This window comes from Cyrtonyx montezumae, unplaced genomic scaffold (genome assembly GCF_038088225.1).
Source record: "Cyrtonyx montezumae isolate F1298 unplaced genomic scaffold, pur_monq_1.0 scaffold_3, whole genome shotgun sequence".
NCBI classification, from domain to species: domain Eukaryota; kingdom Metazoa; phylum Chordata; class Aves; order Galliformes; family Odontophoridae; genus Cyrtonyx; species Cyrtonyx montezumae.
This window is the reverse complement of record NW_027072034.1, coordinates 114,504,568-114,520,193: the sequence shown is the minus strand read 5'-3', so window position 1 is coordinate 114,520,193 and position 15,626 is coordinate 114,504,568. Positions and strand designations below refer to the sequence as shown.

Genomic DNA, 15,626 nt, shown 5'->3' with positions numbered 1-15,626 from the left:
ATTATTTCAGTGGTGGAGACAGAAATGCCAGTGCTACCCTTCCCCATACTGAAACATCACTGAACTTTGGAGGTTCATAGATGTTCAGAGGAAACCAATATACAGAGACTACAGCCTTCTGTGTCAGGCTTGGGATCCAACAGTCTACTGACACCGAAGGGTTATTCAAATGCATTGTTTCCTTGGGGAATCTGATAACCTTGGTGCGGGCTATCATCTCTTCTTAACTTACAGAGATCTGGTGACTAACTTAGAAATTTTGTTACTTCCTTTTCTCTCGGATTGTTCTCACGGTTATCACCAGCAGAACCTGTGTCAACCAGCAAAGAGGCAGATCTGATAGAGTGGCAAATGTTCTTCAGCTTTTTCTTGTGGCTAAAGGAAAAATGGGAGTCTTCATAGTTTGAGAGAGAGTGGTTTGCAAACCCTTGTAGAGTTCCTTTGGTTTTGGCTTCATTTTTGCTGTTGCTTTTTGATTTTGACCTGAAGCTAACCGAAAAACAGATGGAGCTGTTTTAATTTGAGGAGTCCAGATTTAGGGTTGCTTATTCGGGTTTGTGGCTAGTGAGAGCAAAATATTTGCTGTTAATTGAACTGAATTCAAAGCTCACTGTGATAAGAGGGCCCTGAAACTTCCATGAGATACCAGTTTGGTGGGTGGGGCTGAATGAGGAGAGTCGATTTAGTGAGCCTAGCTAAGGAAGCAGAAAAGGGGATAAAGGTTTTTTTTTAACCCAATAAACTGTGAACTAATGAATAGATTCGATTGGATTGCAGGCATCAAGGACGGTGATCCACAGTGCAGACATCACTTTTCAAATGCTAGAGGACTGGAGGAACGTGGATCTGAATAGCATTACCAAACAAACCCTCTATACTATGGAGGACTCGCGGGAGGAACACAGAAAACTCATCATACAATGTAAGAGATGAACCCTCAAATAAAGCCAGGTGAACTTGGTTTCTTTTTGCAAAAAACAAACAAACAAAAAAACCTCAATGAAAGTAATGTTTTTGCAGCCATTGGTTTGCTTAACATAAATAAGGAGACTTTTCTCAAAATGTCAGGCAAATCTTTTTCAAGGTCTTATATCTGGGCACCCCCTCATTATAGAGTTTCTTTCTAGTATCTAGAACAGGCAATGGCACAGAACATGCTCCAAAACTGAGGGATAGTTTTGCTGGTTGTTTTTTTTTTTTTTTTTTGCCGTGGACATGGGCAAAGTAAATCTATGCATTAGCCATTGGATCTGATGCAGACAGTCTACCCTGCTGTAAATTGTGGGGGAATTGTCTTTTGAATGTTTTTGACACTAAATGGCTGTGTATTTGAGTGCCTTGTAATTTTTATTTGTAAATAGCTCAATTTTACATGGTATTTTCTTAAACAAAGGAATTTGATGGGGTGAAGCTTTCACTGTGAACTTTTATTAATAAATAAATGTACTGTGCTAAGCAAGTTAATTGGCTTATTTAGATTCTTCATAGTGTAGTGAAAGGCATGAACTGAAAAGTGACTTTGGAGATTTTGGCAAATTGCTTTCAGAGTCAAACATCTTATTTTGCATTTATAAAATTTGATTTGCCTTGTCCAACAAACATGACTGTAAGATTAAGTCTAACACTGAGCACACTGAGTTTGTTCATCCAAGGCACTGCAAGTGACTAACTCTGTTATTAGTGTCATTCATAACCTCAGTTCCTTTCGAACCCACCTGTTGTTGATCTCACTCCTGAGGATCAGTCATGTCTTATCCAGGACAGCCTGGATCCACCTGGATACTACTTGTGGGAGCCCTGCATTGGCTACGTTTGATAGTGGGGTGATTCTTTCAGTGTGTGGCATGAAAGAGGAAGGATATATTAATGTGTACACTGGACCCTACCAAGTTGAAATTGGCCCTTCTCTTGCACTCATCTTGTCCCTCTATGGTAACACTAAAAATCTTCTCTCCTTGTTAGGAATGAGTCTTGCATCCTCTGCTAGCTTTCCAGTGAAATGTACTTTGTACTCTTACCTGTCCTTCCTAATCCTTGATTCACCTCCTTACAAGGTACTTTTCCATTCTTAAGAGTCTGACACTTGAAACGGCAACAGGGGAAGTAGCACATAGTGAGACTGGAGTACAGAAGCTTGTTACATTTTTCTATCATCTGTTATGTACTCAATATCTACCCAGAATTCACCCACTGACAAAAAAGTACTGAACTGTCAAAGTTATAATCCCTAGTAGAGGCAACAGTTCTGGCTTTCATTCAGAAAATTCTCACTGTTCAGGAAATATTTTTTATATGTGTGCTGAATATTTAAACACAAACTTAATTGTCATCAAATCAAATGAAATTTTCCTGAATGCAGATGGATTTGAACAGACATTTTTCCATACTGTGGGACCATGTATTTCATTAGGGAAAAACAGAAGTTCCAAAAAATGGTAATTTAATATGTATGTTCAGCACGAGGTGGGATTCCACAAAGATATCAGATATGTATAGAGCTTGTTCTAAATCTTAGAACCTTTTCCTCATCTTTGATGTATATTGTACTTGGCCAAAGAGCTTCTTGAAGGTTACAGTTTATGTGACTCACCACATGCAGTAAGGCCTACCTGCATGTTCTTGGCATTAATAACCAAGAAAGTACCATTTTCATCTACTACATCTTAGGGGAAAAATGATAGCAATAACAAAAACATTCATAAGCCTGTAAGTAAAGTTAGAGAGTAAAATCATTGGGTAGATGAGAAGCTACTTCTTGCTCAGATACAGTCACCATCTTTGACCTGGTTTCTTCTTTATTCCCCTTGTTGTCAGATCCTGATTTAACAGTCACTAAAGGTTAAACAGTTACTTTTCTCAAATAGGTCATGGTACACAGTTGCATTGCTCCACATTTGCAGTGCTCCTGCATTGCCAAAGCAGGCAACTGATTTGTTTTTCTACTGTTGCTCCCCTCTTTGCACAGCATGTGAATTACTGCATCTGTTGGCAGTTTCTGTCCAGCCAGATACTCAGATAAGAAGACAACATTTGGATTTCTCTGAGATCTTATCCTGAATAAAGAGAGGCTGCCCATTCAATAAAACAACAAAACAAGATAAAGGTGTCCCAAACATCATTATTTCCCTTCTTCCATGACTAATGTTTCTGACCATCCAGCCTTTGCAAGTGTAAGTTAAACAAAGTTTTAATCAGATGTGGTGCACATGCTTTCATCATAGGATGCTATTGCTCCATTTAGACTAGGGAGCTCCTTCTTTGCTTTAGTCTGAGACAGTCTCTCTGGCTCACTTCTCCACTTATCACCTCTAAACTTTGTCTCCTCCACCTCCCCCACTATCTGCTTCCTATGGTGGGAAATTCTTCCCCCCTTGTTATTTGCAATTAAGCATAAATGGAAATACATAGCACATTGAGATCATCCTGTGACACAGCAGGTAGAAAGTATCTTTCTTCTTGATTTACTGGACCTTTTATTTTAGCTGGGGTGTCAGAGCTCATGACTCTTTGCCTTTCAGTCATTAATTCTCATAAATAAACTGGAGGCTTGCAGTTTTAAGAGCTGCAGTTGAATTAATTACTTTTTTTTTTACTTTCTGTACTAAAATTTGCGCTAACTTGGGAGAAGTTAAAAAATAGTTGCATTGCTTTTTGAAACTCTTCTTCATAGCACTTGTACATTGGTAGCAACTTGTTTTGAAGAAGTTTATGGGATTTCTTTGTGTGTATCTGGCACTGCAAATAGATGATTTGCAGCAGTAAAATAATGTTTTTGCAACTAAAGCATTATACAGATGAGAGCATTATCAACAATGCTCATCCACTTGATGCTTAAAGGATTCTTTATATGTTTCTAAATCAATTTCATGCATGACCTTTTTTCATCACCAGGGTCAAGGCCTAGCTTCACACTCTTCGTAGCAAACACCATAAATGTTTCACTTCCGGGCACCACAGACAGCTGAAGTTTAAATCAAAAGAAGAACTTTAAACAATAGGTCCTGATTTGCTCACACTTAAATGCTACTTCCAATGACTGTATCATTTTCAGCAAAAGCAAGATGGAGACCGGGAAAAATTACTGGGTCAGCACCAAGGAAATTATATTTGTTATGCCTGAGCAATCCATTATTATAAAAACATAGCAAGTTGGTCATGTTATCAGCTATTTTGTTTCTCTTTTGCTCTAAATGGAATTCAAGTACTGAAGTGGGCTGTTTTTTTTTTTTTTTTTTTTGCTTTGTCTACCAGTATATCAGGAGTTTGATCATCTTCTGGAGGAGCAGTCCCCCATTGAGTCATACATTGAGTGGCTGGATTCCATGGTGGACAGATGTGTTGTAAAGGTTGGTAATGAGTAAGGACCTGAGTCAGCAGTGAGCTTTATGAGCTCTGTTCAGGACATAGATTATTAGCAAAAACAGAAAAAGAGAAAGTGAAGCAGTGCAGTAAGCAGAAGTAAAGGAGCAGTGGATAAAATGTCACCACTTTTCATGCACCATATGAGAACTGCTCACATTCAGAATTCTGGTTCATTCTGCTCTTGTCTATCCAACTCAAAAGATATTCAAGAATGGAACAGGGCTAAGATTTACAGTCAAATCAATATTTCTAAAGAGAGATGATCTCAGAGTTGTTCTAACTAAGTAGTGCAAATGAAAATGATAATCTGTAGCTTATCCCTTTGAGGTTTTAATGAAAGAGATATTGATGCCAGCTAATTCATTTATATGCACTCCAATGTAAAGAGAAATGTCTGTGTTACCATTCGCTCAAGGACAAATTTATATTGTTATATAAATTAATATTGTTATTGTTATATAAATCTATATTGTTATTTATATTGTTATATCAGTCAATTTAGGATAACCAGAACTTGCACTTTATTTTGACTAAATGCAAAAATATACTAAAAAAGCTTTAAAGAGTATTTTCAAAAGTGATCATGCATCATCATTGTGTTATGTAGTATATGTAACTATAGTACGAACAAATTAACTTCTGACATCAACTATGCTTTGTATTTGGGTGTCCTTTTACAATGTCAACTCTTCATTCCAGATTTCATTTTTAGAGATAGTAAGTAAAAATACATGTTTAAATATGCTGCCCTTCTCTCTGCTGAAAAAAAAAATGGATTCAAAAAACTACAGGTACTTTCCCAGATTACTTGAAATATTTGGATTGTTTTGGAGTACTTTTCTAGAATTACTAAAATGCAATTCTAAATGCAGACCATAGTTATCATGAAGTATTTCAAGGAGTGTAATTAGATAATAGAATGATCCTAATTTGTTAACCAGCGTCTGACTGTCAAATAAGATTGGTGGAGCTGATGTCTAATGTATTCTTTCTGGGAATTATTTTTGCTAGTAAAATGCCTATGCATATCACAACAATCAGTACATGAAGGAACAAAAAGTCTAATTGAAATACTACTATACATTTTCAGCATAGATCAAGCACTCTTGATTATAAATTGTTTCCTTGTCTAGGAATGATCATGTAGGTAATTAAGTTAAAATGAAGACTGGGGCTTTTTTGGGCAGTTCTTTTCTCATTTATAAAGGAAAATTGGTCTTAGAGTTGAATGGTGCTTTTGCTTTCCCCTTTCCAACACTGGCTTTCTGTATATGTTTTTCTGAATTTTTAGTGTTTGTTATAATGTGAGATTAATGGTAAGCAGTTCTTCAGTTTTAAAAAAGGACGTTAGATATGTACATTATTCATGTGTGATGGAAATGAAAATCTCTCCATGCTAGATGTATCTGTTTTCTTGCAGGTAGCTGCCAAGAGACCAGGCTCTTTGAAGAAAGTAGCTCAGCAGTTCCTCCTGATGTGGTCCTGTTTTGGTACTCGAGTGATTCGGGACATGACTTTGCACAGTGCACCCAGCTTTGGTACTTTCATTTTGTTGTGATACTTGTATGACACAGATCAAAAAAGACTAAACCCTGGTTTGTAGTTTTCACGTGTCCAGGGCTCTTCTACATAAAATGAGTCAAGGCTGCTGACTCATATGTATACTTTCCTTTAAGATCTAGCCAGAGCAGCTGAAAACATTATTACTTCTGTTTGTTGTAGCTGGAGTTATCAGTCACAGGTCAGCTAGAAGAGTTAGTCACTGAAGCATTCCCTAATGCACTGCTGTGCAGAGTTAGCCAGGCTACCCAAACTGCTGTGGCCATGTTATGCTAAGACAAGTGATTTCATGCCGAAGCAGACAAAAAGCTTGCCAGTGAGCCATTTTGCCAGCTTTGCTTTTAAAGGACATAGCTTTTTAATCTACACTTTGCAGAGTGGACATATTTCTGTGCCCTGTACAGATTGCCTTCCATTCTACCGGAATACAATCAGGATAGAAAGATGATTGACTGTTGCTTTGTAGTGAAAATGCATGCTGTTTTTCCACACGGTTTCAAAAGGAGCTTTGCCTTGAATCTTGGGCTACAAACAGCATCATTTATAAAATTAGTTTAAGATCAGGAATTGAAAATGGACTGTTGTGTTATGAGTATGAACATCTGCAGTTATTTGGAACCAGAGTTTGAATTAAGGATATTTTTGTATGTGCATACTTACTAGGATATATTAATAGAAGGTTAATAATGAGTGAACTTTAAAAGGCAGTATATTGAACAACTGCAAAGTTTTCTGCCACCTGCATTTTAATGTCCTTTATGCTATTAGATGACCTTCAGATACCATCAGAAATAGGAACTCACAGTAGAGTCCATATTTATAATTTAATATGAAACTGCTTTCATCAGCTTTTCCCTTGCAGAGGACATTTCAAGCAGCTATTAGTGAGTCACTGTTAGACATCAGGTTACTGAGCATCCCCGGGATGATCAGAGTTTCCAACTGCTAGATTATGTTTTCAGCACCAATATCCTGGTCATATCTATCTTGAACCTCCTCTAGGACTCATTGTTCCTTGATTTATTGCAACTTTTCTTTTGTTGTGGGCAGAAAAGCAGCTGATACTGCTTAACACAGCACACATTCCTACAATTTTCAAAAATCCCTTTGTATGGAGAAATGCTGAATTTTGTGCTCCAGCACTTTGTGTTGCCACACTTCTCCCTGCGGACATAAACTCAAACCTGTGAAATACACCAGGCAGCCAACAAATGAAGAAAACACTTTTTATTAGTACAGTAGCAAAGTTGCACTGCTGAAGTCACAAAATGCTGGCATTAAAGTGTCCTAAAGGATACAATATTGCTGTGAAAATGCACATTACAGCATTATTTTTATTTCTATTGAAGATATATTGGTAACCTAATGAAGCGTTCTTTGTTTGAAGGCATCAGTCACCAAAACATCTTTAATTAAACAGGGACTCTGAAAATAGTTATTAGACCACAGTATGGAAGTGATCGTCAGCTGTGATTAGTAACAGAAATATTCATGAACTTGCTCTGTTTCAAGATGTGATGACTGAGAATTATTCACTTGTTTGAGTTTGGGACCTGCTACACTATAACATATTAGATCTATCAGACTAACTTACTTGTTCGCTCTCATAAATTTGAGTCTTGAATTTCTCACTTATCAGAATTTTAACTGCTCCGTTTTTCCATTTGTTTATTTTTGTCTTTATGATTCAGTGCGTGTAACTGTGTACAAACTCATGATTCTTTTTATACAAATGTGCATCTTTGAACGTGAATTTGATATTTTACATTTAAAATATCAAATATTTACATATCAAATATTTGCACATAAGGAAAAACTGGTCATAACCGATGTGTCATTCATGGGCATTTGTTGTTATGTATCACTGAGGGACATGGTTAGAGGGCATGGTGGTGATAGGTTGAGGACTGGACTTGATGATTTTAGTGGCCTCTTCCAACTTTAATGATGCTGTGAATCTATGGTTTTATAGTTAGAACTGGACCAATAGCAGCTTTTAATTTGGTAGCCAAAATAAGATTAAAAAGAAAAAAAAATAATTAATCCAAAAATCTTTATTTTTAAAATATTAGAATCAAAGAGAACTCTTTTAGATCTGCCATATTTTACTGCTTAGGCCAGTTACCTGCCTCAGCAGTTAGACTTCTGGCCAAAGGACTGGAGGAATTGCCCACTGGAAGGGTTTCCTCATCTTTTCTGATGAAATTTTTTTACTTTGTACAAACCACATGAAAATCTGTTGAACCACAGTGGTCTGCAGCCTGTTAGATGGAGTTCTCTTCTGGGAGTGAGATGGTAAGCATTGGATCAGTCCCAGTTTTAGTCCTTATCTAAACAGTGGAGGTGGGCCTGCTCGGGTTCAGCTCCAGTGGAGGGAGGAGGAGCTCTGAGCCTCTTTCACTGCAACACCATTTGACAAACTGTTCATTAATCAGAGTCAAGCAAGTTCCAAGCAAAAAAATAATCTGCATGTAAACAGATCAAAGCTAAAAGTCAGTAACTATTCTGTGCTTCATGTAAGACGATTCCTTCTAGCATTCCACAGTAATTTAAGCATTTAGGTGAGTTCTGTGGAGGGAAACAAAGACATTGGCGCACTCTGTTAAACATTTATATCTGTATACCTTTGCTCTTAACTTAGATAAAAAGTTTTGCATTTTTATGTTATTGTAAATTTACTACATTTACTGTTTTACTACACAAGTTTCAGTGGACTGATTTTTACTGATTTTTTCCACTTGAGGCAATAAACAGACTCAGATGCTTATGGTGTTATTAAGAAAAATAAAAGAGGGAGGTTGTAAAATCGTGTGTTCAGTGCTGAGGTCTTTATATATGCAGGACACTGTATTTCTATCTTTGATTATATGGAAATTTGATTAGAGGAAGTTGCAATATCTGTCACTGGACTGGCCAGCAGAGAGACTTGGCTCTGCAAAGCTTTTACTCATGGTGACATGGGCAGGTTGAAACAATCCTTAGCAGAAAAAAGCTCCTCTCTCTCCTCCCATTTTTTCCCTCCTGGCCTCCCTTCCTCCTTCCTGTCTATGCATATCAAAGGCACAGTTGGTGGTGATGTTTGGGTAATGCATCCAGCGTATTAAAGTAACTAATTAGTAATAGAAGCTCCGTGTGCCATGATTTTTTCCAGATCTGGAAATCTCACTGTTTTGTTTTTTTTACTATTTACACATAATTGCTGTACCTGTTAATAGCTGTTATATTTACTGTATGTTAGCTGAGTACTCATTGCCATAATTTCAGTTAACTCCACCTAAAAATTAGACCCAAATTCTATTTATTATTATAATTACAGTCTCTTGAATGACTTCTTACCTCTTCCTAAAGCAGTGTAAGGTTTACAAGCCACAGCTGGATCCTTTTCACTGCTTAAAGATATACTTGAAAGAGCTAAGCAGTTTAATGTGAAAAACAGTAGCTTGCAAGCACAGAATAACTGTGTGTCATGCTGAATAGCCATTCACTGTGTCACTGAAATACATGCCCTGATACTGGTTTCAGTCTATAGCTTACATTACTTTTGAATCATTTGAAAATGTAAAAATATTGCATTCATTCAGTATCAACAACTTGTTTGTCTAGTGTCTTTCACGCAAATTTTGGGCTCAAAAACACTATACAGAGTTTAAAAATACACAGTGGGAGAAATAATAGGGGAGGAAGAGAGAAATTCAAAAGAATGACAAGGGCACTGGGATGTTTTTAAATGCTGCATTCAGTATTGCCAACCCCAAGTCTTCAAAACAGAGCATTAGACCCCCCAAAAACAAAGCCTTTTTTTCTTTAATAGCCAATCTTGCATTCTTGTCATTTGCCTGCTAGAATTTGAGTGCTTAGGGTTCACACTTGCAAATGTTCTTATGAAACTACAAGCAACTTTCTTTTGATTTCTTCTTTATATGTAAGCTGAGCAAGGAGTTTGGTGAGAAACATCAAATACCCTGAGCCTTTTGTTACCTCATGAAGTTTAGCAGCATTGAGGCCTGATTTTCTTACCTTGGTAATGTTCATCAGCAGGAGCTCCGCAGACGTCAGTAAGACTTGGAGCTTCTTGATAACTTGATTTTCCACTGGAGGAGCTCTGGATCAGTAACAAGGTGATCAGTCAGGTCCGCTGTCTTCATAGTACTGCTATATTGCATAAGGTTTTATTCAACAAGGCTTTTAAACCCATAAGATCTCTAAAACAGAACTTCTGAAGTAATTAGGTGAGGATCTGCTATTTATCCCGAGGAAACATGCTACTATTTTGACTTGCATGGATGTGGAAACAAATAAAAAACTGAATGCTTCAGGTTCAAGAAGAGCCAAAGATTTCCTCCTCCTAGCAAAGGTGTTGCAATCACATATGCCCTTTTTCTCTGCTGCCTTGCCCAAGAACACAGAGGCTCACGTTCTTCTCCCTGCATGTGTGCTCTGCTTCTATCAGTGATGGAAGAAGCCATGCAGGCGTGGAGTAAAAGAAAGAAACACAAAGACCGTCAGGTCACAAAGGAAAAGAATGCGCTTAGAGTTGCTTTGAAAGCTGAATTGCCAGCTAGAACTGTACAAGGATATTGGGTCTTTCAAACCACTTCTGCTTTCAACAGTGTCTTTCAGTGCAGAAGCTGCACTACAGATAGTTATGCTTCATCGTGCTAAAATCTAGTGTCCTGAGATAAAGCTAATTTACCAAAGAATAAATCAATAGTTATGATACTTAATTGAATTTGAAACTTGTTGCATCTTTTTTCCATGGAAGTCTTTTTCCTCAATATGTATTAATAGAATTTCAAAAAGAACACATCTGGACAATCAGGTGTTTTGTTGTTGTTGCTGTTGTTCTTGTTGCTGTTTTTTGAGGGGCAGTAACCAGTCTCTGTTTTTCAGCTTGTGATCTTTCTCTGTTTTAAATCACAGGCTGCTGGAGCAGCTGTCGATTTAACCTGGCTGCATTTGCTTGTGTCAGAGTTACCTAGCCACTTACAGGAGCATGTTTTAAATATTCCGTACAAGTCTAAATAAACCAAGGAGCCTTTCAGAAACACATCGTGTGGTCAAGCCCTGTCTGCAGCCATTACAGATATCACACGTCATGGAGTCTATTGCATAAACTGACCAAACCTCATCTTGATCCTTGTCAGTCTTCCACTACGGGTGAATGTGATTTCTTTCAGAAGGAAACTACACAATGTCCCAACTCTCATGCTTTGCTTCTTTAATTTTCTGTTGAAATGCATCTATGGTCTCCTCTAACACATCTATTTTTGTGGCTATGTGTGCTCTAGGGTGAACATTTCTTCACCAGCCCTGACATGTCTTTCTTTATACATTATGGAAAGCAATTCCTTTCCCTTCTGTAAATGAAGCCAGACAAGCATTTTTAGTAATTTAAAATCTATTGTCCATTTCCCACATCCTCCTGGTAATCTCCATACCAGTTTCAGCTTGTATTGACTTTTCTTGAACATTGGTGACTGGAGTTATGTGCAGTATTCCAAGTGAGCTTTCACCAGTGTTTTGTGCAATAATATTAATACTGCAGTTTCCACAGAGACTTGTAACTACATTAATTGCCAACTGCATCAGAGATTTATCAACTAATTTATCATAAGCTCTGTCATTTGTAACTGAGGAACCTAAAGATTAAGTTTTCTATAAATCACATAACCACAGAATTGTAGGGGTTGGAAGGTACCATCACTGCACTGTGAAGAAATTCCCATGCACATTTGTCCCTAAGGATAGAACTTCTTACAGTGTGCTAATAAATTTTATCGCTATTACTCTAGTCCCCAGCATCCCCCAGTAGTTCCTCCTAACAACATTAGCAAGTTCTCCATCTGAACTCAGCTCTTAGTTGAGGGTTTGTGTCAGAGAGCTATCAACATAATCTCTCCTTACTATTAATTTTCAAGTCGTTCTTTGACTCCATCCCCCACATTTTGTTTTGTCAGTACTTTTTTTTCTTAGTACCTTTTTTCACATTCCTGTCATGGCAGAGTAGAAAGAGAGAATATCACAGAAGAGATAGCAGCACATGAAACAGGCCAAATTTTATACTGTTGATACGATTCAAGCTATGTTAGGTAAAGATAATGTGGTAGGAGAAGTAAGAGGGAGCAAAGCTTGGGTAAAAGTCTTTCCTTTAAGTTATGCAGAATTGCTGGTGATATTTCTGTGTCTGACAGATAATGGGTGCCTCATCCAGCTCAGGCAACGCACTGGAGGTGTATACCACCAGGAGATCTGGAAGAGTGTTCCTACCTTTCTATTGATTACTCTCTCATTTCTTTGTTCAGTGCACAGGTGCTTCAGACTTTTTTTTACCAGAACATCACTAAGGTAGCCAAATCAGGAATATACTTCTGACAGAAACTTGTATCTAATGCTGCAGGTAATTTCACCTGCAGTGTCATTGTCTAAATTGTTCATTCTAAATGCAGAAACAAAAACCTCGATATCAAGTCCCAGATCTCAGGTAGGCAGCCTCTTCACCCACATTAGATGGTCATATAAACTTGTGTAAGTGCAGGAGTGAACAGTCCACTTGTCCATAGATTTACTTGAACATCTTTTACCTCGAATAACTGACATACTGCAGTGGCCGTGCTATGTTGAGGCTGTCCTACTTGGTGCCTTTTGTGTTGAATCCCCTAATCATTGGTTTAATGAGTGTATTGAGACAGTCAATGGCTTTTCTGTTTGTTCACTTTATTACCAGGGTCTTTTCACCTTATTCACTTGATGTTTGATGACTACGTATTGTACCTGCTAGAATCACTCCATTGTCAAGAGAGAGCTAATGAGCTAATGAGGGCTATGAAAGGAGAAGGAAGCACAGGTGAGTTTCTTCTTTTATTTATCATTTCTTGTTTTATTCCACTGGATTCACTGTTTTCTAAGGTTATTTCTTTATCCTCATTTAACCCAGTGAGTCTTATCTATGAGTGAAATGCAGTTTTTTGGTTCCATCATGATTTGAAATCAGTCATTTGTGAAATGAGCCTCCCGGGTTAGTGCATTCTGCAAGAGACCTGTTTCACGGTCTGACTCTGTATGATTGAAATACTACTCCTAAGCACAAACTCGGTTTTTCAAGTAGAGAAGCTTTTAGCTCACTTGATCTGGCTAAGCCACCTTTGCATTTCAGTAGGCCCAGTCTTGATTCTCCCTCACCCTAGTTTCACACTTAATAAATTCATTCATATCACTGGATTTGTAGCAACTTAAATGGAGAGACTGAAGAATTGAGCACATAAATTAAAAACAAAACAAAACAAAGCAAAACAAAAACCTGTAATTTCTGATACATTTAAGTTCTGATTGTCTGTACAGAAGCAAATTCTAAGTCCTGCTCTACTTTATACTGACTTGCCAGAACAGAAGCAAACAGAGACTGCCATTAGTCTCCCTGCCCAGGGATGCTCCTGATCTACACTGATCTTCCTTCCCTGCATCTTCCATTAATTTTGGAAATTAAATCCCTTTGTCACCATGTGTTACATAAATAAAAGCCCTTAATTGTCTGTGCACGTATTTCTTACATGTACATCAGGAAGAATAGCACTTTCCTATAAGAGATCTTATAAAAATAAACAGGCAATGGTAACACTGAATCTTACTGAAGGGCTTCTCTCAAAGTTTTATGTGAGTCCCACTATGAATTTCATGAAATATATAAAGAACTTAACTGCTCACGTAGTATTTTTCTAATTTCTCATTTTCCTTGGCTTCACTTTTAACCATTTCTTCTGCACTTTTTTATCACTCTGCAGCAGAAATGCGAGAAGAAATTATCCTGAGTGAACCAGCTCCTCCAACTCCCTCCCCAGTGCCGTTCTCCCCAGCAAAATCTGCCACCTCAGTGGAAGTGCCCTCTGCCCCCTCGCCTGTCAGCAACCAATCCCCAGAGTATGGTGGCATAGCAGCTACAACAGGTAGGCATGTTTGTGGCAGCTCTTTGTGCTTGAAGATGGCTTTTGCACTCAATCACCTGAAATTGAACTTAGGTTCACTGTGTGTCTGCTTTCAAGAGACGAGAAGCTTTCTCAGGAAGGCTTGAGAAGGTTATACTTTCTTATATCCAAATATTGTGTGCGATTTAATTGGAAGTGGATCTGATGCTTGGGGTACAGAGCCCTAACAGGAGACCTCAGGCCTCAGCAGATCAGAGTCTATTCTGTTGCTGAGGTCTTCAAGAGAACAGGCCTGTTGCTATATTTCCAAATGGTTTTTAAGTTGGTTAAATTTATCGTAATTCTGGCAATGCCACAAAATTTTTTATGAATACTTTTGAGCATCTTCAACGATGTCAATGGGAATTGATCTCTATGGAAAATGTTATACACCCCAAGGAAATGTGTAAGTTATTTTAGGCTTGCTGAGACTTCCAACTTCTTAATTAATAATTAATACCCACTTAATACTCAGCAGGTAAAATGGGAAGAACATGGTTAAATATCTGCACAAGTTTATCTTGGGAATGCTTTTATGCATTATTGGTAACTTTCAACATTAGAAACTAGGATTTGAAAGTCTGAAGCCTGCTCCATACTGTTTTCAGTTGCATTCTCTGTAATCAGAGCTCATGAGCTTGTTGTATTGTGGTGGGCCCACAGACTAAAAAATCGGTGCTTAAAAGATATTCAATTTCTGGATAGATTACCAGAAAACTGTAAGCACAAAAGTGATGCTCACACCTGGCTTGTTGATTGGTCTGTATTAACAGGCAACCATCCTGTATACTCTAACATAAAGCTCAGTTGATACTTTTTGGACGTGGGCAAGACAATCTGTCTGTTGCATGATCTAAAGGCTGTGTTTTCTTAATTCATGAAAAGCAGAAATGTGAATGACTTACAGAAGACATTCTAGGCAGTAAAATACCAGCTTTGCTGCTCTTTGGTGCAATGGGTATACAATCAGAATGTGGAAGCTATCACATGTGATATACTAGAAAAATTACATAACTTTCTTGAAAGAATGTCAGAAAGCAATGATTTACCACACTTGAGAACTTGGCAGTGGCCAAAGGACTAATAAATCCTTCTGACAAATGTTTTCCTTGTTTTCAAAGGCACCACAGGGAAGCACAATGCATAGCTGTGGTGAAAAGCAATTTAAGAACTTTTATCCCTACAATGAAACTTAAGGTTTTCACACTGTTGGAGACTATGCTGCATTTAGGAGGGAAATAGAATAATATCACCCTCAGAACAGTTAGACAATATAGCCAGACAATACAGCCATATGATCCCTAAACGTGTTAGGTGAGCAGATCTGCTTTGGATCATGAAGTGTTGGAGGTGGTGTGTATGTTTGAGTCTTCAAATGTTGTCTTTGTGAGTAACCTGCTCTGTAGACATTATGGCCCTGTAAGGCCATATTGTGATGTTGTATCCTGAAATTACAGTGATACAGTGCTCTACCTTAGAAAAGTTGGGAACCATGTGCTCTTTGGTGGTACTGACAGGAGCAGAAAGTTGAGGGACTTCTTTGCTTAGGCTGCAGAGACTGTAACTCTATATGGATATCTTAACTATTAACCCAAAGCTTATTCTATATTTAAACAGTAGCCTATATGTCAGCTGTAAGAGCTTCCACCTTGGACACTATGTAGCTTCAGATCCAAGCAGGCCTGAGAACTGCATGAATCTTACGTATCCCTCCTGAATCCCATCAGTAACCATAGAACAGACTCA

At 37.9% G+C, this 15,626-nt stretch overlaps 1 protein-coding gene across 2 annotated transcripts in view; it reads left to right on the top strand.

The window, feature by feature from the left end:
* The window catches only part of RFX4 (regulatory factor X4), an 88,428-nt gene that overhangs the window by 52,650 nt on the left and 20,152 nt on the right, over positions 1-15,626 (top strand). For both annotated transcript variants that reach the window (XM_065741317.1, XM_065741318.1), the window contains 5 exons: positions 778-922; positions 4,252-4,346; positions 5,783-5,900; positions 12,647-12,766; positions 13,701-13,862. In XM_065741317.1, coding sequence (XP_065597389.1) covers positions 778-922; positions 4,252-4,346; positions 5,783-5,900; positions 12,647-12,766; positions 13,701-13,862 — 640 coding nt within the window. The remainder of the gene's footprint in view (positions 1-777; positions 923-4,251; positions 4,347-5,782; positions 5,901-12,646; positions 12,767-13,700; positions 13,863-15,626) is intronic.